At 42.4% G+C, this 23,540-nt stretch overlaps 2 protein-coding genes across 7 annotated transcripts in view; one reads left to right on the top strand and one right to left on the bottom strand.

Moving 5' to 3' along the window:
- The window catches only part of DEK (DEK proto-oncogene), a 29,452-nt gene extending 27,215 nt beyond the window's left edge, over window positions 1-2,237 (top strand). For all 3 annotated transcript variants that reach the window (XM_043449650.1, XM_043449649.1, XM_043449651.1), the window contains 2 exons: window positions 166-234; window positions 692-2,237. In XM_043449650.1, the coding sequence (XP_043305585.1) occupies window positions 166-234; window positions 692-703 (81 nt within the window). In that variant the 3' untranslated portion in view covers window positions 704-2,237. The remainder of the gene's footprint in view (window positions 1-165; window positions 235-691) is intronic.
- A 360-nt stretch (window positions 2,238-2,597) lies between these two features.
- KDM1B (lysine demethylase 1B) overlaps window positions 2,598-23,540 on the bottom strand; it is a 41,990-nt gene continuing 21,047 nt past the window's right edge. For 3 of the 4 annotated variants that reach the window (XM_043449645.1, XM_043449648.1, XM_043449647.1), the window contains 12 exons: window positions 22,340-22,516; window positions 21,909-21,983; window positions 19,588-19,725; window positions 18,521-18,692; window positions 15,677-15,804; window positions 14,406-14,537; window positions 13,742-13,816; window positions 11,801-11,917; window positions 10,706-10,831; window positions 9,614-9,736; window positions 7,561-7,713; window positions 2,598-4,505 (listed from right to left, as the gene is read on the bottom strand). In XM_043449645.1, the coding sequence (XP_043305580.1) occupies window positions 4,422-4,505; window positions 7,561-7,713; window positions 9,614-9,736; window positions 10,706-10,831; window positions 11,801-11,917; window positions 13,742-13,816; window positions 14,406-14,537; window positions 15,677-15,804; window positions 18,521-18,692; window positions 19,588-19,725; window positions 21,909-21,983; window positions 22,340-22,516 (1,500 nt within the window). In that variant the 3' untranslated portion in view covers window positions 2,598-4,421. The remainder of the gene's footprint in view (window positions 4,506-7,560; window positions 7,714-9,613; window positions 9,737-10,705; window positions 10,832-11,800; window positions 11,918-13,741; window positions 13,817-14,405; window positions 14,538-15,676; window positions 15,805-18,520; window positions 18,693-19,587; window positions 19,726-21,908; window positions 21,984-22,339; window positions 22,517-23,540) is intronic. The other variant, XM_043449646.1, reaches the window with a different exon arrangement.

Raw genomic sequence — 23,540 nt, 5'->3', positions numbered from 1 at the left:
GACTCACTTGCTGTAGAATTCTACATGGTGAATGAACCACTGGTGGTCAGCATGTACTGTTCAAAGCTACATGTAGCTCTTTGTCCACAGCACAGATTTCTTCATTATCCAAAGAGAATATTACTGGATTTTTAAATCTACTTTTGTTTTCCCTTTTCACTATAGGTATATGAAAATTACCCTGCTTATGACTTAACTGAAAGAAAAGAGTTCATAAAAACAACTGTTAAAGAGGTAACTATATCCAACTTTTCCAGTTTTGATCATTTTAGACTTAAAAAGGAAATTACGTGTAAATACTGCATATTTTTCAAAATATTTATGTCATGATTTGTTGCTCAAAATTTCCTCAAAATAGATAGGAAAATATAGTAATTTTCATCTCCATTTTAGAGCTTAAAAATAGAACATTAGTGACAAAACTTGGCCTCAGATGAAGATACGGGCTCTGTGTACATGGGCAGGCAGTCAGCTCCAAGGAGCTCACGCGACCACTTGAGCACATGTTCCTTCCTGTCCACCAGTTAAAGGCAGGAGAAAATCAGCAGCAGCTGTAGTCTTAGAGTGATCCCAGCTGATTTCCCAAGGTCATAGTGATAAGGTAGAAGTTAAAAAATAAAGTGAGGTTTTGATTTATGTGTACCACATACTGTATTTTGGATATGAGGAACTGTTTTCTCTTTTGTTACAGCTGATTTCCTGAGAAAGAGGACAGAGACAGATGACCTGTGCCCATGGAGCTAAAGATCTGACTTATATACCATTATACCAGCAAAGAGAATGTATTTCCTTTTCTAAATCTTTGCAAGCATTGTTGGTAGAACTTCCTGCTGACCTTTTTATCTTGAGTGTTAGGTGAATTTGCGTTTGCCATTTTAAATTGCATTTTTATGCAGTTTTTAGTTTAAATTTTTGCATGGCTACAGTAATTGTCCCTTGCTTTTATAGTTGTATTTTGTACATTTTGGATTTCTTTATATAAGACTAGATTCTTGAACTGTTGTAGTTTTTAGTGTACGTGCGTACCATTAGCTTAAGTCATACTTTTAATCAAGTAGAACAGAAACTATGGTAATTGGCATTTATACATGCAGAGACTGTTGCAGTATTTAGTAGATGAAATATTTTGAATACACATCTGTCAGTGTTAAAACCAGTGGCGGTGTGTTCATCATGTTAAAAATATATGAGCTTCAGCTGCCCAGATGACTAAATTGGAACTTTTCTCCTGCATGTATATATATGTCAAATTGTCAGCATGACAAGAGTGACAGATGTTATTTTTGTATTTTTAAAAACGAATTTGTTGTATATAAAGTTTTTTTATTTCTTTTGTGCAGATCAATTTTTAAACTCATATAAGTAGGTATCTTTACAAACTATGAAATGACAGTGTTCAGCCAGATGGTGTGACGGAGCAGTGAAAGTCAGTTCAGTGAAGAAAACACTGAAGCAGTAGCTAGTTCTCTGCTCTGCCTTGAAGTGTCATCGGTTTATAGTTTCAGTGTTAACTCTGCAAGTGTCTGTAGATACATTTTATATTAAGGGTAGACCAAAATCAACACATCAAAACTTCAAAAATTGGGGGGATCTGGATCAAGTAGAAGCACATTTGGCTTCAAATAAATATACTGATTTTTATTATTAACTGCTTTTGCCCACATAAAAAGCTGGTATTTACAGGAACCCTGGCCACCTTTGTAATTATGGTTGAAAGTATCAACTGTAATGCCAGAAGATGATAATGCATAGACAGTAGTGGGTATCTGACAAAGTATTTTTCAAAAGTGATGGACTTATTTCTAACATTAAAGAAAGGTAACATATTCACAGAATCAGGGGTGTTAAGTTTTGGCCAATCAGGATTCTAGGTGATCAACATATGGACCACTCCTGAAGGAGACTATAATTTTGTCTTTTGGTTGTCTTAATCAGTTTATTAAATAATCTCTGAATTTTAAAACTGCTGCTTATGTGAGAATTAGGCCTTTGATGAACCAATGAGTGTTTAAAATATCTTTGCATCATAGTACAGAAATATATAAAAATATGTTGACTGCTAACAGGTATTTTCACAGGTTTGACTTGTTTCTTGATAAAGTTATTAAGATATTAAAGAAAGGTATACTTAATACAAATGAGTGAAATAAACAACTAAATGAGACTTGAGAACTGGCCTTTGGTTTTAAATACTTGATTTGTTCCTATAAACCTTGTCAATAAAAACAATAAATCAACGCCTCTGTCTCTTTGCATTTGATATGTTAACATGTATTTCAGAGTAGAGATTTTTTTAATGGATTTATTAGCCTTGTAGCCCATATAACTTGGAGTGCTCATCACTGGTAATTAATTGCTTTTACTTTGAAAAAATACATTACAAAGAAATCTGGGCAGGGCGGGGGTGGTTTGTGCTCTCACAAAACTAAGTTGGTCAGAGTTAACTTATCTGTGATCATTCACTTGAAAAGGATACACGGTATAATGCCTGCGCCCTGCACAGTCTGTTTGGAGGTTGAAGGGGTTGAGTTGGTGTGTGTGAAAGACTGTGGTGAAGATGTATCTGCTGAGTGTGTATTCATCACTATAGTGCACAGTGTATTTGAAAAACATGTTTTATTAAACAGTTTTACACAATCAGCTGTTCACAGTCTGCAGTTAAAACACATTCACTGCTATTAAACAAAATCTTCAGGTAGCAGTGAAAAACATACTCAAGAAAAAAAAAAGTACCGTGGCTCCTTAAAGAACAAAATGTTAGGTGATGTCACTTGAGACAGGAAATGAGGGGTTTTTTAAAAATACACATTTACTGTACTTTCTTTAGGTAGGTCTCCCCCCTTGTTTGCTTATAACAAGTTTAAGTGCCCAGAAACCAAAGTAATGATGGACTGTGAACCATTTCAACTTAAAGTGTTTTGCGTTTATCACTTGACACTATTTAAACGTTTTAATACAGGAAACACTTGAAGCAGAATACTTCCCAATCAGTACCAATGACTTTCCTTAGATAACCCTAAGATCAACCTTTTCCTGTTAACTTTGAAACCAATTTACTGCTGTTTGCTTTCTTTCAGCTGTATCATACTTCTGGGGAGGGAGGTATGTCTTAAGTTCTTTCTAAAGTTCACGATATATTCTTTGCATAAAATACAATTTCTACTTACAACCTGACTTTAAAAATACCTACTATTTTGAAAAGTGGTTTCAAAGTCATTTTGAGTCCTTTTTAAGCTGACCAACATACTGAAAGAATTCTTCAAAGACTTTTTAAAACAAAAGCACTGAAGTTACCCATATTTCTAACCTGTAAACTGAAGTTTCTTGGCAAGATGGGCATCCTGAAGACCCTGAAATCAGTGTTTGTTTATTTTTTTGTCATGAGTGAAAGAAGGAAAAAGTAAAATTTACTATGTTCTCAGGCTTTTAAGATATGGCTTATAAAATGTGTAATATTTATCCCAGGATATTTCACATTTTTCTGCAGTTTTCCAGTGGACCTGCCTATGGAATACTGAAAACAATTCTATAAAAAATATTCCTAGAGACTTAATCAGTTATTTTAAAAAGAGGCAGTAGGGAGAGACTTCTATTAAATTATTCTGACCCTTTTGCTAGTGGTTGCCAAAGTTAAGGCTATTTAAAGTGTCCCATCTGCACAAACATGGCTCTAAGAAAAATAGCCATATTCTGTGTCTAAAGTACGAAGACCACACTCTGTCTTCTCCATTCTCAGTGGTACCACACCTGTATTGTTGAATCGAAAATTTTGCCAATGAGTGCACAGATCTAATATGTTTTATTATAAAAGATACCTGAATTTAAATTTCTTTTGAACACCTAATGGGAGGAAATACGTACAATATAAAATAGAAGTTTTATTTACCTTGGAAGAGTTTGTACTGTATCCAAAAAGGGAAGATTTCTATCTAAATTTAAGTAAAAGCTCAATATTAGAACTATATAAAAATCTTAAGGCTCATTGGCAAAGATACTGATAAATTGTCACAGAAATACATGGCTTTGTTTTTTTTTAATGATTCCTGCTTGACTTGGTTTTTCAATGTGTGAAAATTGGTCAGCCAAAAAAAAAGTCAGATTTCAAGGGAATCTCTTAACCATGGAAGAATCATATCCAAGGTCACACCTGAAGGTTATATTCTGCCTTACTCTGAAATTGGAACATTTAGCACTAGTCAGACCAAAGGAAAATGCTATTAAATATAAGTGCTTATAAAAGGATTCTTGTAACCCATGCTTTCAGAATGGTAAAAACTGGTTTATATTACCATACCACCTTGGAACATTTCAGTTTTGCTACCTAGAGAGGACTGTTTGATTTTATCAAAATGAGGTCTAACATGTTTTTCAAACCTTTCCATTTGGGATACAGAAGAAAGCTGCGTCCAAACAAATTCTATTTAAAATGCTGCGATCTTGCTTGCTTCTCGAACACCACTCAAATATGCCCCTGTAACAGTTTGTGGAAAATGCCTGTTTGTTGCCTGTTAAAAAAAAAAAAAAATTAAACTTCGAGATCATGTATAAGAAATTTAGATGACTATAAAAATATATCAAAATATAGTAGGGACTTACACTTTCCTCCCATCCTCCTAAAATGTTGCCACTCCTGTGTGCTCACAGGAGCACTAGACTCACCCATCACAGGACCTGAACATTTCTGGCTTATCTCACCATGTTTCACCAAATTCATTCTACACAGTCAGCACTCGTGTGAAGTACTGTGTGACATTCATGAAGGTATTATGTATGCCAGGTACTGGAGTTAAGAATAATGAGGCAGACACAGCCCCTCCCATCAGACAAGTAAATAGTGGTAAGTCAAAACGAGCACAAGAAGTGAATCAGTCCATCCTTGGCTGGAGTTTTGCTGGATGAGTATTAACAAGAAGAGGTGTAACACACACAGAAGGGAAAGACAAAGGTGAGGACTATCAGCAGAGAACCTCACCTGCAAGGAGGTTATAGTGGGAAGAGAGTAAGTAAACGAGGTCAGGAAAGTCAGGCTTGGATTTTCAACTATTAGGTATTTTCTGTCGTCGTTGTTAGGTATTCTTGCCTGGAAATTCCATGGACAGAGAAGCCTGGCATATATATAGTCCATGGGGTCACGAAGAGTCGGATGTGATTGAGCGACTGAGCACGCATGCAACCAAGACAAAGTCTGGGATGTGATTATGGGAGAAGAGTAGCTAAAATGTAGTCAAGTAGGTCAGAGAAAAGGGAATATAAGAAACATGAAGTTCTATGTGAATTTAGGTTCCATGTCACCCAAACTGATAGCTGGAATGAAATGGAAAAACATACCGGAGCAAAAGACTTTAATAAGTGGGAGGATGATCAGGAGGTCAGGGGGAACACCATTACTCGGGAAAAGAGTAGCAGAGTAATAGAAATGTTAAAAGAAATGGGTTTTATAAGAAGTACTTAGTCACTTCAGTGGTGTCTGACTCTTCAACCCTATGGGCTGTAGCCCGCCAGGCTCCTCTGTCCGTGGGAGTCTCCAGGCAAGAATGATGGAGTGGGTGCCATGCCCTCCTCCAGGGGATCTTTCTGACCCAGGAATTGGAACTTGGGTGTCCTGCACTGCAGGCACCTTCTTTACCAGTGAGCTACTGGGGAAGCCCTTTTGTAAGAAGATGAGGCAGCAACTGGAGAGAGTCCCTTGGACTGCAAGGAGATCCAATCGGTCCATTCCGAAGGAGATCAGTCCTGAATATTCACTGGAAGGACTGATGCTGAAGCTGAAACTCCAATACTTTGGCCACCTGATGTGAAGAACTGACTCACTGGAAAAGACCCTGATGCTGGGAAAGACTGAAGGTGGGAGGAGAAGGGGACGACAGGATGAGATGGTTGGATAGCATCACTGACTCAATGGACGCGAGTTTAAACTCTGCGAGTTGGTGATGGACAAGGAGGTCTGGCGTGCTGCAGGCCATGGGGTCACAAAGAGTCGGACACAACTGAATGACTCAACTGAGGTAGCAATTGTATCAAAGCAGCAAAGAAGAGTCAAAACTTCTAAAAGCCTGTTCATGGCCCTTTGGCCCTCAGGGCCATCTCTTGGAAGCAGTCGACAGTTGTGGCCTGGATTGCAACCATTAAGCTCTTTTCCTACAAAGTTGGTGCTTTACAGGCCAAAGAGGAAATCAAAGTCAGCTGGTTTTAAAATGATAATTCTTTTGTAATAATTCAAAAGCCCTGAAAAGAAAATATTAAAAACACTATTTTAGATGAATCGAGGACAGCCTGTATAATCCTAAACTGTATTAGGGTATGAAGACAGATGAAAGAGTGCTGAGAATTTACTGTATTTTGATGAACTGGATGGATGTGGAGGGTGGGGAAGCGGTGATGGGGAATAGCGAAAGCAAACTAATTCAACCCCAGAAATCTTTTTGTTGTTGTTGTTTATCATTAATTTAAAAAATAAATACTGAAAAGCGGGATCTAGAAGTATGAACCCCAACCCTGGAAAATGGTAAGGAGGAATCCTGGGAGGACAGATCTGCAGGAGTCCCCAAGATAAACTAGAGCAAAGAGAGGATGTCAGAAAAGGGGGTTTCAAGGAATGGAACCTACAGGCTGTCTATAGGGATTCAACTATGAACTAGAGAGGACTCAAAGTGGGGAGGCTTGCGCCATCCCTGGTGGTCCACTGGTTAGGATTCTGCAACTCTGCGTTTCCACTGCAGAAGGCATGGGTTGGATCTCTGGTTGGGGAATTCAGATTCCCAGGCATGGCTCAACAACAACAACAAAAAGTGGGGAGGCTTAAGGAGCGGTATAAAAAGAGTTATGGAGAAGGAAATGGCAACCCACTCCAGTATTCTTGCCTAGAGAATGCCATGGACAGAGGAGCCTGATGGGCTGCTGTCCATGGGGTCGCACAGAGTCAGACACCACTGAAGCGACTAAGCATGCATGCACTGGGGAAGGAAATGGCAACCCACTCCAGTGTTCTTGCCTGGGAAATCCCAGGGACGGCGGAGCCTGGTGGGCTGCTGTCCATGGGGTCGCACAGAGTCAGACACCACTGAAGCAAATTAGCAGCAGCAGCAGCAGCAGAAAAAGAGTTAAGCTAATGAAAAAAGAGGTTACTATGACTGAAGAGGAAACAGCTGCGTAAGAAAAGAATCAGCGGTCGCCTTCCCGGCTCAGCAGTAAGCAACCACATCACATAAGCACTGACACGAATTTAAAATTGAATTGTGAAGTAAACAGACGGAAGAGATGAAACAGGCTAAGTCTTTAACCTGACAGGAAGTCTGGAGGTAATGTCTTAACTTCTTAAGTCCAAAGACAACAATGTAAAGATCTTAAGGCATGATGTAAACTCCAGAAGAAAACAGCAAAAATAGTTAAAAAATGGCTGCTCAAGGAGCTTGAGGAGGATGTTGTCAGGGTACCTGCCGTTCGTTGCCATAAGACTTTTGACGGTATCTGACGTCGCTTTTAAGCTCTGAACGCAGACCACTTCAACTAAAAGCAAGTGATCCAAATGAAAGCAATCGGGGTCGGAGCGACAAAACCCACCTCGCCAGCAAAAAAGACGGTTCCTTGTATTTCCTCAGCAAGGATGTCGTAGGCCTCACCGCTGCCCCCTGTCTTCACGAAGCTGTATGCCATCTGGATCCAGGGGTCCGTGCTCCAGCGGGTGACAAAGTACTTGGTGGGATCTGGGACCTCCTGTGTCAAGCAGAAGGGATCGGAAGTGACTTGGACTGGATGCAACCCAACCGTTCTAAAATTACAGCCCTCCCGCCATCCGGAAAGTGAGTTAATCCCTGTGGCATTCTGGGACAGCAGTTCCCAGTATGACCCTCCTGCCCGCCCGTTGCTCTGCCCAAGGCTCCGTATCCGTGTCTCTTCCTCTATCGCTGCCCCATCTTTCTGACCTTCCCCAACACACACATCTCCTCACTTCAACACCTTGTCCTTCTGCCAGAGACAATTTCCCCAAAGGCTAAGAGTCCAGGTATTCCTCTTCCCTGGGGCTTCCCTGGCAGCTCAGACAGTAAAGAATCTGCCTGCCAATGCAGGAGACCCAGGTTTGATCCCTGGGTTGGAAAGATCCCCTGAAGCAGGGCGTGGCAGCCCACTCCAGTATTCTTGCCTGGAGAATTCCATGGACAGAGGAGCCTGGCGGGCTACAGTCCATGGGGTCATGAAGTCGGACATGACTGAATGACTAACATACACACACATTCCCCTTCTCATCACCTGGAAAGCACTGGACCAGAGGAGGGGAGGGATGGGCAGGGTCTGAGGACCTCTGACTGGAATTCTCAACAGGCTTCTCCACAGAACAGCTACACCAGTCATGTTTCACCCTTTTAAGTTTCAGATAATTCTGTAGGCTGACCACTGCCAAGCGCCACTGTGAAACAGATTTCTGTGCAAACTGTGTGCTAAGTTCCAAATAACTGATTTGAAAACGAATTTTGAGACAGAAGTCCCAGGCGAGGGACTATTGTGAGAGAGAATTGCACCATGTAAAATAAGCAATACCCCGAGGGCCCCCCTCTTTCTAATGTACATTATGTTTTGAGTCATTTCTCTTCTTTCTACTTCTGCTCCTTTATTGGAAAAAAGATATACATCATGCCATTTATAAATCTCCAGAGACGGTGAGATTTAGTAAACTGGCGAATAGAAAGTACCTTGAGCTTCTTGGAGAAAAGGGAAAGAGACTAGCGGTGGGGGTGCAAGAAAATTCTGGACAAGGTCCCTTTGAATGGAAAACTACTGTCAAAGCTTGCTAGGGTTTGGGAACAGGATACCCAAATATAGGATCAGTGGAAAATGCTGAGTCTTTCCCTCTTGAGGAGAGAAAGGGGGTGTGCATGATGTGAGAAAAAAAGGAAGAGAGTGTTAAAGGAGGAATGGGGTACTATTATGAGCTGCACTGTGGCCCCCTACTCAACTTCAGATGATGAAACCCTAACCCGCAGAACCTCAGAAGGCGACTCTATTTCAGACAGGACTTCGATGAGCTAAGTCAAAATGACGTCATTCAGGTGGACCTTAATCCAGGATGCCAAGTGCCCGTCTAAGAAGAGAGGATTAGAACACAGACGGCATAGACAGAGGCGAGACAGCAGGAGGACACGGGGGAAGCAGCCATCTGTGAGCCAAGGAGGGAGGCCTCAGGGGAAACCAACCTCCCACCCCCACCCCCTCGATCTAGTGTCTAGCCTCCATAATTGTGAGGCGATGGATTTTTGTTGCTTGGACTACCCAGTCCGTGGCAGTCTGTCATGGTGGCCCGAGTAAACTAATGCAGTTACTTCAGTGGAAAGTTGGGGCTTCCCTGGTAACTCACATGGTAAAGAATCTGCCTACAATGTGGGAGACCCAGGTTCGATCCCTGGGTCAGGAAGATCCCCTGGAGGAGGGAATGGCAACCCACTCCAGTACTCTTGCCTGGAGAATCCCATGGACAGAGGAGCCTAGCGGGCTACATACAGTCCATGGGGTCGCAAAGAGTCGGACACGGCCGAGTAACTAACACTTGGATGTTAAAAGAGAGGAAGACTGCGGCCCGTGGCCCTGAGCCCCTTCTCTTTTCAAAGAGCGCGTGTCTGACCTGCTCCTTGAAGAGCTCGCGCAGGGTGGCCATGCACTGCTGCAGCACCTGCTTGTCCTCCAGGTTCCGGACGGCCGCCACCGCCTCCCCCGCGATCACCGACATCAACACACTGTGCTGCTTCTGGACACGTGACAGGGAAAGGCACTTTACACGCCGGGCTCTGCGGACCCAAGTCTCCAGATGCCCGGGTCTAAGCACTGGGGTGGCCAAAGAGTTCGTTCGGGTGTTTCCATCTGATCTCACGCAAAAACCCGAACGACCTTTTGGCCAACGCAATAGACGTGACCCTCATCCTCACAGGTCACATGTCATCATTTCCTACTGTCTTGAGGCCCAGGCCACCCACCTTCATTTATGCATTTTATTGTTCCCTGCTGGAAGAATTCCAGAAGTCATGTACGTATCAAACCCCCAGGTTCTCTTGGCTTTTCCCTTCTAAGAACTTGTTTTAGAAGAAATGGAATGAGATTGAGAAGGGAAGTCTGTAGATATAATAATGGGGCGGGGGAACCCTTCTTGAACAGTCAGGACATTCTGCTCTTGGCTCCCATGTGGAACCTTTGAAAATAAAGTGTCTTGGGACAGACAGGCAGGAGGAAAAACAACTGTGAGGCTTTGGCAGGACACCAGCACAACCATCACTTTCAAGCCCAGGTGAAAGTCCTCTCCTCAGTCCTCCTCCCCCAACCAATCACGTCTAGTGAATCCCAGACCCGCCCTCATGTGGGCCAATCATACCTGCCCCCTCCCCCCTGGAGGACCCTTGGGGAGAATATTTCAAGTACCATTCATTACTGTGCTATCATCAATTCTCCCTAAGAGGTATTTTTCCATCAGGAAGAATTCTTCCACTTCCATGGCAATGAATTCATTTCCCAGGGACCAACATTAGTACTATATGAGAGATACGGGGGCTCCTTTCCTACGGGAAGATGTGCCCTGCAAGTGTCCCCCCAGCATACAGACAAGACATCCAGAGTGTCCACAATGTCCATTAGTTCCTGGGCTTGACACGGAAGTAACTACCAAACCAAATTCTAAACTGTTAACAAGGGAATTCAAACCACGTTCTAATACCCATGACTTTACCTGGGGATCCATGTCATAGAACACGGCAAAAAGCCCTCGCTTGCTGGCACTAGGAGGAACGTGACCAAAAAAGTCAGCCCCTTGAACTTTACCGTCCCAAAACCTATAAGGAAATTGCAAGGCAATCTGGAAAGCAAGCAAGAGAAAGGTGGTTATTAAGAGTTCACTGAAACCAAAAGTGTGGCAATCTCTAAGAAGCCACCCATAGCTCTTAAATACTTATGTTTAAAAAAAAAAAAAAAAGATGTTCCAAAAAACTCAAACATACTCCCTTTCCATTCTTCTATCCTTTGTTCTCTCTGTGACCATCTGTTTTTTTAATACCATTCAGTCCTGTCCTCCCACGGATAATGGTGGGACCCACTGACAACCTCTAGGCTAATCCGAAGATGCAGGGCACTGCTGAGACTTAGTCTTGAAGCTTATGTTCAGGAGATAAAAGTCTTACTACTCATAAGTCTGCTGGTACCTACTGCAGCACTGGCAGATTCTAAAACTGCTAAAGCAGTTTTTCAAGGCAAAGGAAGTGAAACCCTCTCCTCGTTGGAGCTAATTAGTGACGTGTACTAGGGGTTCCCTGGTAGCTCGGTTGGTAAAGAATCTGCCTGCAATGCAAGAGACCGGGATCCAATCCCTGGGTCAGGAAGATCCCCTGGAGAAGGAAAAGGCAACCCACTCCAGTATTCTTGCCTGGAGAATCCCATGGGCAGAGGAGTCTGGCGGGCTACAGTCCCTGGGGGGGGGGTCGCAAGAGTCAGACATGACTTAGCGACTAAACTACTACTACTAGTAGTGAAGGGCAGACATGGAAAGCAGGAAAAAAAAATAAGAATTGCTCATTTATACACCCAGTTCAAATCCTGAATAATGAAAAGTCTTTCTCCCGAATCAAAACTTGCAGAGCCCAGTCCGCTCTCCTCTTTTTGTTTTGATAATATCCTTCTGTATTCTTCAGGAACAATTACTCAAAGGAAAAGGGAGTCTTCGAATGTGACGTGGATTCAAAAATCACCTATTTCCCAATACCAGAAGTTTGGGAATCCCTGTCATCCGATATTCATCTCTCTAGTTCCCAGGCTTACGTAATTCAGTCACCTTTTCAATGATGCCTGCTCCTAAGCTGTTGATGGCCTTCATCTTCTTGTCTGACAACGGTGGATTAAACTGAATGGCACCTTTCTGCAGTAAAGCCAGTGGTACAGTGACTAACACCTGTGGGAAATAATGAACCGTTCACATTTTGTCAAGTGTTTATCAATGGGCTGGAAATCTTTCACTTGTAAGCTGGGGTAACTTCCAATTGAAACCGTGTGAGGTGTGCTGACTACTAAAAATATCTGCTTTCATCATTTCAGAGCAGGCTGTTTGAGTCACAGCCTGAAACTCTACTCTAATTTCTCTAAAATCCAGAATACAAAGAAAAAGAGCAAATGGGCCAGGTCAGGGTCAGGCAGAGAATGACACAGCAGGGTTAGCACACTAGCATGTGGTCCTGGGCCATGAGCTGACTTGCAATTTTATAAGGCATGTGTGTGTTAGTCACTCAGTCGGGTCTGAGTCTATGGCGACCCCATGAACTGTAGCCCACCAGGCTTCTCTGTCCGTGGGATTCTCCAGACAAGAATACTGGAGCGGGTTGCCATGCCCTTCTCCAAGGGATCTTCCCAACCCAGGGATTGAACCCAGGTCTCCTGCACTGCAGGCAGACTCTCTACCATCTGAGCCACAAGAGAAGCCTGCAATTTATAAGGCAGTATTTAAAAAAAATTTTTTTTACCATTAGGAGGAATACTAGATATTGGCCTGATTCTCACCTGGGGATCACAAATATGGATGCTACTGACAAGTGGTTTTCAACTCTGGTCACATGTTGGAATCACTTGGGAAGCTTTAAAAAAAACACAACCAGACCAGTTCAGCAAGAACCTATGTGGGGTGGGACTTTGTAACATTTCTTGTTAAGCACCTCCCAGGTGATTCTACCCAGAGAAGGAAATGGCAACCCACTCCACTATTCTTGCCTGGAAAATCCCATGGATAGAGGAGCCTTGTGGGTTACAGTCCATGGGGTCGCAAAGAATCGGGCATGACTTAGTGACTAAACCAGCACCACAGCTGATTCAGAGGTGCATCCAGGGCTGAGAAGGACTGCTAGTCCAAAGTCTATACGACCAATACTCACTACCTAGCTAATTAATGGCAGGAACAATATGAGGAATTATTCCATCCACCCTGGAATTATACACTACCCTGTCTTTCCCATTTGACATGCAATCCGTCATTTTTGTATGAATACCAAGGACTATGAAATATTTTTAGTTAACTGAAATGCATAAAACACAGCTAGTCTAGGAACCAGTGAACCAGTGATAGTTCATCAGTTACACTTTTTGGTAAACACTTCAGACATAATTAAATAAATCTATGGGGGTTATTAAGCCCCCTCCACCCCCAACACTTCGTTTTCCAACACTACAGAAATCTCAATGTGATTTCATATATTACATTATAGCACCATTCACAGTCCGCCTACTAAAGCTGTTTACAAAAAATTCAAATGATATAAAAGTACTTCTGCCAGTTTCAAGATAAAAACACAGTGTTCTTGATCTGAAAAAAGGTTCTGTGGTACAGAAACAAACACACCACCCACTTAGAAACCACTGAATTAAACAAAGGAAAAACAGGTTGCTAAAATGCTGGACTTCTCAGAGCCTTTAAGATGTTCTTATTTAACTTGAAACGTAGACCCATATATCATGCTTTACAAACTTATTTGGTCAAAGAATTTCTTTTCTTGTTCAACTCTCAGAACTAATGCAGCACTACCCAGAATTCCATCTGCCATGAATCTATATGCTGGTCAAATAATTAAATCCAATTGGTACATCCACACACAACTAGTGGAGATACAGAATTCTTCAGGGGTCAAATAAGGCTCCAGGGAGATGGCTAAAGGCAAGCCACTCGGTGGAAAAGCCTGGTCTCTCTCACTCCCAGGCTGCTGGCAGCACCCAGGGGAAGCACAGTGCTTACCTTCTGAGCTGGACACGCTGTTCCGTCCGTAGTGGTAACTTGCACTTCATCTCCAGAATAGTCAATACTCTGTACCTGCTCAAGAAAAGCAATTATGGAAAACATAATGAGGGATGGAACCACACAATCCGGGGTCCTCTCCAATTCCCTTATGATGGGAGTTTACATTTCCAAGGCAATGGCAAACCACTTCCTGGCATTCGAAGAACTAAACAGTTATCGCTTCCTTCAGGGAACTCTCACTCCGTCATTAAAATTTATAAACACTATGTCAGAATATAGAAAAATCTTTACCACATTGTGTAAGGTGAAATACAGACACATATATATGTAATTGCCTCTATGATTATAACCATGTACAATATGATTTCATAGAAATGCATATTTGAGGGGAAAATTTAAGTGTGAAAAGAACCACGCTGGGTCAGGGAGGTGAGCCACCCAAACGCTTATTAACAAAAGTGCATCTCAGTCACTATTGTTTCCAACAACAGCAGCTACCTAATTGACCAAGATAATGCAACTGATCACAGTATAAAAAGTACCTGCAGACACTGGCTGAACGTCAAAGCAGGCGCCTGTCTGCTATGTAACCTACATGTCCCAAGCTTCACATGCTCCAAATGCCACCAAACCCGAGCCACCCACCGCTGTGGACACTCACGGGAGACCTGAGCCGGATGTCCAGTCCCTCGGCCAGTTTTTCTAAGATGACGGAGTATCCGGGAGTGAGGAGGGTGTGGTCACCCGCAAACTGGGCAAAGAATTCATTGTGGTCCCAGGAGCGAGCAGACACCTGGGAAATACCAGGAGAGGTTGGAAAACAAGAGGTGGTGGAAAACCTGCGGCCTGCACCTAAGGGACAAGAAAAGGAACCCAGGGTGGGAAAAACCATCCCAGGCAGGAGGACAGAGGGTGAAACAGGAAGGAAGTGGGGAGTGATGGACAAACAGATAAAGCCAGGTGGATACTGCTGCCAGGGGAAGGAAATTTCTCAGTGATGCACAGGAAAGCTTATTTAGAACAAAATGTAGATGATTTGGCCATGGGTATCACTCCCTGACAAAAAGATGTATTATACATCAACAACACTGGAAAAGGACAATTCTATGGAAAAGGACAATTCCTACATCTGATCAGCTCCATATAGAAATATGCCACCTAGATGTCTTCAACATGGAAATTCCATAGAAGCTGAAATGCAGCATGATTTTGGGAAAGTGTTATTCCAATTGCAAAGAATCACTGAATGCAAACATCAATTGTTGTCCCTCTCCCACCCCTACCATAGAGGATAATTAAGTCGGGGATCATCCACAGAACTGTGATTCAATGGTGCAGCATATCCAAGTCGCATGATCAGAGCTGGTGACATGAATTGAAAAGTGAAAGTTAGTTGTTCAGTTGTGTCCAACTCTTTGCAACTCCATGGACTGTCGCCCGTCAGGCTCCATGGAATTCTCCAGACAAGAACACTGGAGTGGGTAGCCATTCCCTTCTCTAGAGGAACTTCCCGACCCAGGCAATTTTAAATTTATTTTAGCAAGATGAACAGATCCTAATTGCAAAGATGCTCTATTCTGGTTTCTTAAGAGCAGTGTTTTCAGCCCCCAGTTGCACAGGCACGCCTTGAGGGCCCCCCCTGAAAAGGGCAGTGGACAGACACAGGCCCATGACCCCTCCCCCTCAGCACAACAGCCTTCCTGTCTTCAGGTTGATAGAGTGAGCATCTTCAAAGTCATTATTTGCAGAAAGGCTTCTCCTGCTTTAAAGAATTTTTTTTTCAAAACCACCATAGGGTTCATATACTCTAAAGGTGTGGTTTGGGGACTTTTAAGCAGCAGACCCACGGATCTCTGTTATCCAGACCATTGCGGGCTCAACATTTCAATACGTGAACACATACACACAGAAAGAAGCATGTTCAAAGCCCACCTGATGAAGGTTGCTGCCACAGGCATATTCCAGGTTACTGAGATGGAACTGAAGCACCTGCTCCTCCAGCTCACTGAACTGGATTCCAGACTCTTTGATAAAAGCTTTGTAGATCTCCTCTATCTTTTCTGCAAGGGGAAGGGAGCAAAGCAGAATAAAAAAAAAAAAAAAAAGGTTGGACATTATGGTCCAATTCCTTATCCTTTGCGCTCCACCTCCTTCAACCCGCAAGGCCCCAAACTTTGGAAGATCTTTCCCAGGTAGACCCAGGGGAAAGGGTAAATGTCTTGACAAGGTTGGTTTCTCTCAGGAAGGAAAACCATATCTTAACGGGGAACGAAGCTATGAGGGTCCTATGTCTTCAACCTTGTTTCATTTCTGCTTAGTGGAGAACCAATTTTTTCTTTTGCTTGAGATAAAGGAAAAGCAACCTCTGTATATATAAATACAGAGAGAGAATTTCCATTCCCTTTCTGCTCCTACTGCACCACCTTAAAGTCAAGTTCTTATAACAGCTCACCTCCACCAAAAGATCTATCAGAGACTGACAACTGGCTATCGTCTCTTACAAACATTCCAAATATTCCACCATGGACTTCCACGAAGGCAACTCTCTGGCTCAACACCTTTAATTACTGGTTCTCCATTGCCTATGTAATAAATTCCAAAACCCACAGCCAGACAGAGTAAGCACATTTTTAGCTTTTCCAAAGACAGCAAACCCCACCTGCCCACTCGCTCAATCTTTTCCTGGTAAATGCCAACCCTGCCACATCTGCTACTACCATGCTTCTCCCTGGAATGCCCTGCCCCTGCACCCCAGTCCCGTCCATCCTTTATAGACCAGCATCACCTGGCCACCACCAGCCTCAGGAATCACTCCCTGGTTATCAACCCCCAGCACTTATCTATCCCATTCAACTGGAACTTTCAACTATACATATACATCCTTGTGTTATCATTCCAATGACTGTCTTAGATTCCTTTTGCGGGGAGGTGGAGGGGGAAAAGGCTTGTGCCTGACAAATATCTCAGCAAAAATGACCTCTTTAGAATGTTTCCAGTGATGACAACCATCCAACAAAGACGGGGCAGACTCAAAGCTTCTATAAGGCATTCTGCACATGCTTGACTAGAGACAGAACTGGGTATCAGTTCGCTTCTTTTTTTCGACAACTGAAGTTTCTCATTAATATGTTCCATTCTTATGCTAGACTGCTGTATGGAGATGTCCACGGCATCTTTGTACTACGCTCTTGTTCCTAGACCTCTGGGTTTTTTCCACTTTCAGTACCTTCTCATACCAATCCCACCCTGGTATCCCGCTATATAGTCTCTGTTTTCCTTTGGGTTTCATAAAGGTATGGGAAGAACCAAGATTGCTAAAATAGTACATAAAATTAAAGTATAAGCAGGCTGAGAGAAGCCTTCATGTGATTTCTACATAAATAACATTTTAAAGCTTTAGTCCATTTGCTTTGTGAAATTCACTCTAGCTTCTAACTACTTATACTTTTGTCTTCTGAGCTAAATCTAATGAGGTGAGAGCTCAGACAGCTGAGATACTACACTAGGCAGGCTCTAATGTAACCTCATGTAGAGATGGGGGCATTATTACTAAAGCTTTTCAAAAAATATATCAATATGATGAAACAACTACTTATAGAGTAAATATTGCTGATCCTCCCTTAGTAACTTGTTTTAAGCAAAGCCAAAACATTACTAATTTTTGTAGATAATGAGCCTGAAAGAATCATAACGAGAACGCCACCCAGCGACTGTCACACAAACATTAACCAAATTCTGAGAACATCCTGCAAGTCCACCTAGTTGCTGTCTTCCAGAAAATTCAACTACTTGCCACTTGGTCTGGGCACTACCACATTTGACTTAACGATCCCAGTCAACCCCAGGACGTTTCTAAAAATGTTCTGTTATGGTTTGTCTGTCAACACTTTTACTAAGGATGGTTAGAAAGTGGGTCGGTCTCAGAGGTGAAGACTTGAGGTCATGGGGGGTGGGGTGGGATGGGATGAGAGGATTAAGAGAGGAGACAGACAGTCCCTGCTGAGAAATTTACCCCAAACAGAGATGGAGCCTATGCCAGAACCCTCACACAGAAACACAAAGTTGAAGCCAATTAACACCCTGGCAGTTGAGTTAAAATGCTCACAATGTAAGAGACTCCAACATGCTCCCGAGAATTACAAATGAATACATTCAGGTCATGAAATCGTAGGTTAAATAAATATCAATTTAAGAAGCAATATAGTAAGATCTCAGCTGGCGCCTTCAGAGAAATGAGCTGTTACTGTTAGGTTTTCTAGAGGGCTGTGGTGAATATGGTCCATTCGGTACCAAAGCCTAAAAGTTTTGAATTACAATTCTTAAATCATAATATAGAGTCTTGCATTCTTAAACAAAATATATGTATAAAATAAATCTTAACCTTCTGTCTGAAAAAGGAAAAGAAATCCTGGCACGTAGAAACTCTTATCTAGAAAAGTCATTACACGGTGGCTAGTTATTCACATAGAGCTTATCACATGTTTTCTTAAAAGCAAGTTCTTCTGGGAAATTGAAAATTAAACATTTACATGATTTTTTTAAAACACTGGCTATTGTGTGAAGTAAGCTGTATGTGTGTGCATGTGCACACACACATCTAAAGGTCCCTGAAGCAGTTTTGCTCCCCTTTATGGAATGGCCAGTCAAAAAGGGATGCTCCGAAGGACTATTCTCATTGGGTCCACCCAGGCTTGTGGATGGATGATGCTACCGCTGATCAAGCGTAAGTTAGAATGAGACTCAGATGGAACAATCAGAACACCATTCTCCCCATACCTCCTAAAGGGACATCTTGGAGCTGAGTCTTATCCTTTCTCCACTCAGAGACCACATCCAAGAGAGCATTAAAATGAAAATCCATGCGCTTGTCAATAGTGGGGTCAGTTATTCTTCCACCTTCCTGAATTAAGTCACATCTTTCTCCAAACTTATGCATGCTGATGCCAAGCTTCAAAATAATAAGAATAAGAAGGTGAAAAGTTTTCCCTGGAAAAAATAGGTACAGGTTCTAAGCTGCAATCAGACAGAGCTCTCATGGAGCAAAGGGTCAGTAAGGATCTCTCAAAAATACAGGCTGATCAGGGCATGGCCACAAAGGCAGGCAGTGAAAAACCAGCATGGAACCGGAGAAGGGGAGGGTGCCAACAACAGCTTCGAGGCCATGCCCTCCACCAAGATTTATCCATGCTTCAGACGCTATCACTGCGCACCGCCCCTCCCTGCTCTGACACCCTCTCTCTGTGGAATCTCACGGGAAAGAGCACACAAACGCACAGACACTCACAAAAGTTGAGGCTGAACTGACTGTCAATCAATAGTTCACAAAAACCCTTGGATCTACCATAGGTCTTCAAAGAAATCAGGTAGGGTTGCCCGACGAGAGACAGGAAGCCCCATTAATTCTCAGATAAACAATGAACAGTTTTTTTTTTTTTTAAAGCATAAGTAGGTCCCAGAGAGTGCATGCAAAATATCCCATGTGATACTGGGACATACTTATATCAGAAAAATTATCGGTGTTTATCTGAAAGTCAAATTTAAGTTGGCATTCTGTAATTTTGTTTGCTTAATTGGGCAACCCTACAGCAATGACCTAATCAAGTGGCCTGCAAATTAACACGCAAATATAATTACAGACCTGCCGGGGGGGGAATTAAGTCTTCCAGTTCCACCTTCTGAGAAAGGAAGAACTGTACTTGTTCTCATCTACTTTTCAGAAGGGATGAGGGGCAACACATCATTCTGGGTTTATTACGTATTATCTAGAGGCATATTAATACTGCATACAAGCAAACCGAGACCATCTTTTGTTCATCTGCAGCACAAATCGTAAAGAAACTCACTTGCTCACACATGAGTGCCACTGGGTTGTTAACACAGCCGTTGACAATCTGGGCTCCTCTTCCCACCGTGACGCCTGTGAAAGACTTATCATCCCATACTCGGCCTCCAATTCTGTCTTTGGCCTCCAGGACAGTCACCTAAAAAGACAGACAATCAGAGAAGCTGAAGAAGATGGAACAGTCATAACCAAATGCAGTACAAATGTAAAGTGACACAGTAAGATGAGTTTTGCATCTAGTTAATACATTATCATATTATTAGAAAAATGACTTTAAAAAGAGGGCAGTGTGTCAAGGATCCAACAATTCCATTCCTGGGCGTCTCTCTGGACAAAATTATAATTCAAAAAGATACATGCATCCCCATGTCCATAGCAACACTATTCACAATAGCCAAGATGTGGAAAAAACCTAAGCATCCATCGACAGATGAATGGAAAAAGATGTGATGTATATATATATATATATATATGTATACACCCACACACACACACACACGAATACTATTCAGCCATGAAAAAGAAGAAAATAATGCCATTCACAGCAGCATGGATGGACCTAGAGATGATCATACTAAGTGACATAAGTCAGAAAGAGAGACAAATGCCACATGATATCACTCATACGTGGAATCTACTACACAAATGAACGTATCTGCAACACAGACAAAAAAAAAAATCACATGTGATCCTAAGCACGACCCCATGGGCTTGGCCAGCACAGACTGGTCCCACAGCCAGAGTGCTTTATCTCCTCCAAATTTCTGATGCTGGAGGCGGAAGAAGCTTCTCTCAGGTGGACAGCCCTGTGCCTCAAAGAGCAACCCTGCCCTTGGTTGTAGAAGCTGAAAGCGGGAAGCCTCTCCAGTGCAAAAGTAGTCCTTTTGCTTCTGGAGCCCCAGGAGCAGTCCTTCAGACAGCTCCAGGAGGCTCCCGAGCTAAGCATCTCTGAGGTTACTCAGAGGAATCTATTTCCTAACCAGGAGGGATGGTTTCCCCAGAGAAAGGGGAGAACAACAGAGGTCCCCTGAATATTCTTCTTCCTCGGACCTAAATTCCTCATTTTCTCCAACTAGAAAGGCTTCAGCTCTCCACCTTCTCTCTGACTTCAGATGAACCCAGAACCATCCATTTCTAGTTTCTTTTTTAGTTTGTAAGAGGAAGGCTGAATGTTAAAGAAATCTCCTCCTCCCCCGACTTTGGCTAGAAATAACTTTTTTTTTAATCGAAATATAGTTGACTTACAATGCTTCTGGTATACCACAAAGTGATTCAGTTATACATACGTACACATATAATTTTTTTCAGGAATAACTTTCCCTGTAACATAATGTGAATTTCCCAAGCAAAAAACAAGAAAAGTTAGTCCTAATATCTATTGCTGAAATATACATATGGCCAATTAAAATACCTCACAGCTTAATACCTCTCAGACAATATTTTGAAATGCAAACACACTTCCTATAAACTCAATTCAGATTCTCCTGTTTTTGTTAGTAGTATATATAGAATCCAAGACGTAGATCTTGCTTCCCACCAAAAGGAAAACCTCTGAGGCACAACCACTGAAAACTTTCTCATTTCTGAAACTCCGCCAGCAGAGAAGATGCTGTGAAAAATGTTGATTCTTTTAGCCACACAGAGCGCAGCGAAAGACTAATTCAATTCTACCAAATTGATTTTCATGTTTGGTTTAATGGAAAACCAAAGTCCTTGCAAAACAAGTTTTTAAAAAATGGAGAAATGAGTCAGACCTAGGAAGTCCCAGAAATCTGGGAGACTTGAATGAATCTAATGGAAATTAGACACTGAATTGCACAATTTTTTTGTAATCGACTCTATTTTGGCTTTTTACAAGTAGAATAAGGCAATACGCTAGATAAAAAGAAATAATATAGCTAGCTAGTGGGAAGTTGCTATATATCATAAGTAGCCCAGTTAGGTGCTTTGTGATGACTAGGGATGGCAGGGGGAGGGAGGTCAAGAGGGAGGGGATATATATGTATAATTATGGCTAATACTCATCATTGTATGGCAGAAACCAACACACACAGAAAATAAAGGATTTCTAAAATTAATAAAAATAAAATGCATTTTGATATGAAAATTAAAAAGAAAGAGTATCTTTCCTTGGGGAAGAAGGCTACCCCAAATACGGTAGTTTAGTCGCTAAGTCATGTCTGACTCTTGCGACCCCATGGATGATATAATGTATGTAGCGTTCTTTGCTAAAATCAGGAACTAGTTTCCAAGTCTTAGAAAAATTTGGACCAAAGGAGCAGTTAACCATCTGTTTTCACCTCCAGGTCCTCCAAGTCTTACCTTAATTCCAAAGTTATGCAGTTGCCTAGCAGCTGCTAATCCGGCTGGACCAGCCCCAATAATGATGACTGATTTCTTTACGAAAAGAAAAAAAGAAACAAAAATCCAATTAGAGCAATGAAAAAATATGTACTAGAAGGGGCCAACTGCCAAGCAATGTTAGTTCATCTGTATTTCTTTGTTGTCCCATTTGTAGAAAGGTACTTCCCTAAAGAACATAACAGTACTTGTCCTAAGTCATCCACCCCTTCCTCTTTTCTACCGTCCAGGGGAACAGTGGTTGATATTCTTTCCCCTGAAGAAATGCATAATCTACGAAAGTCTCACTTTATAACTTTTAGAGCGATAATATGAGTTTTACTTGTATTATTAACATACAATCATGGATCATGACCATTGGCAGCAGCACTGCTAGAGTGACGGTCACCTACGTTGTGGTAATCTTTAGGCAGAAGATGCTGGTCGGGGCCGACGCTGAGAACTCCTGTGTTGATGAGACCTTTCCTCGTCATAAAATAAAGTATCCTCTCCACCTCCTGAACGCATCGAATGCGCACGAGACCCCGGACGATGATGTGAGGAATACATTTCTGAGGAGTAAGAGCTTCCTGTGTTTGGAAATAAAACCAGATTGTTAAACTAACTGACCGAAAACAAGTCTTGGTTCCTCAAAAAGGGAAAACACAAGAAGGACCATATGACCCAACAATTCTATTCCTACGTACGTACTGGAAAGAACTCAAAAGTTAGTTTCAAAAAAAAATGCATGGTAGCATTATTCGAATTGCCAAAAGGTGGGAATGATCCAAGCATCCATCAGTGGGTGACAGTGTAAAGCTAAATGTGGTCTATCCATACACGGACTATGATTTGGTTGTAAAAAGAAATGGAGTACTGACACATGCTACAACAGTGAAGAACCTTGAAAACGTCATGCTAAGTAAAGAAGCTAGTTGCAAAAGGCCACATGCTATACGATTCCATTAATGTGAAACACCCAGAACAGGCAGATTTTATAGAGACAGGAAGTAGGCAGTGCCATGCTTAGTCAGTCGTGTCCGACTCTGTGCGACCCCATGGCCTGCAGCCCGCCAGGCCCCTCTGTCCATGGAATTCTCCAGCCAAGAATACTGGAGTGGGTTGCCATCCCCTCCTCCAGGGGATCTTCCCAACCCAGGGATCAAACCCAGGTTTCCCGCATTGCAGGCAGACTCTTTACCATCTGAGCTACCAGGGAAACCTAAGAATACTGGAGTGGGTAGCCTATCCCTTTTCCAGGGGATCTTCCCAACCCAGGAATCGAACAGGAGTCTCCTGCATCACAGGTGGATTCTTTACCAGCTGAGCTACCAGGGAAGCCCAGAAAGTAGGCCAGTAGTTGCCAGAAGCTGGGAGAAGAAAGGAGTGGGCAGTCACTGTTTAATGGGTGTGAGGTTTCCTCTTGGAGCAATGAAAAAGTTCTGGAACTGCATAGAACTGATGGTTGTACCACACTGTATATGTACTTAATGCCAATGACCTGTACATTTTACAATGGTTAAAATAGTAAAAATGATAAATCTCACGTTGTGCATGTTTTGTGTGGTGTGTTAGTGCTCAGTCGTGTCCGACTCTTTGCAACCCCATGAGCTG

Source organism: Cervus canadensis, chromosome 28 (assembly GCF_019320065.1).
Source record: "Cervus canadensis isolate Bull #8, Minnesota chromosome 28, ASM1932006v1, whole genome shotgun sequence".
NCBI lineage: Eukaryota > Metazoa > Chordata > Mammalia > Artiodactyla > Cervidae > Cervus > Cervus canadensis.
This window is presented reverse-complemented; position numbering and strand designations above follow the sequence as displayed.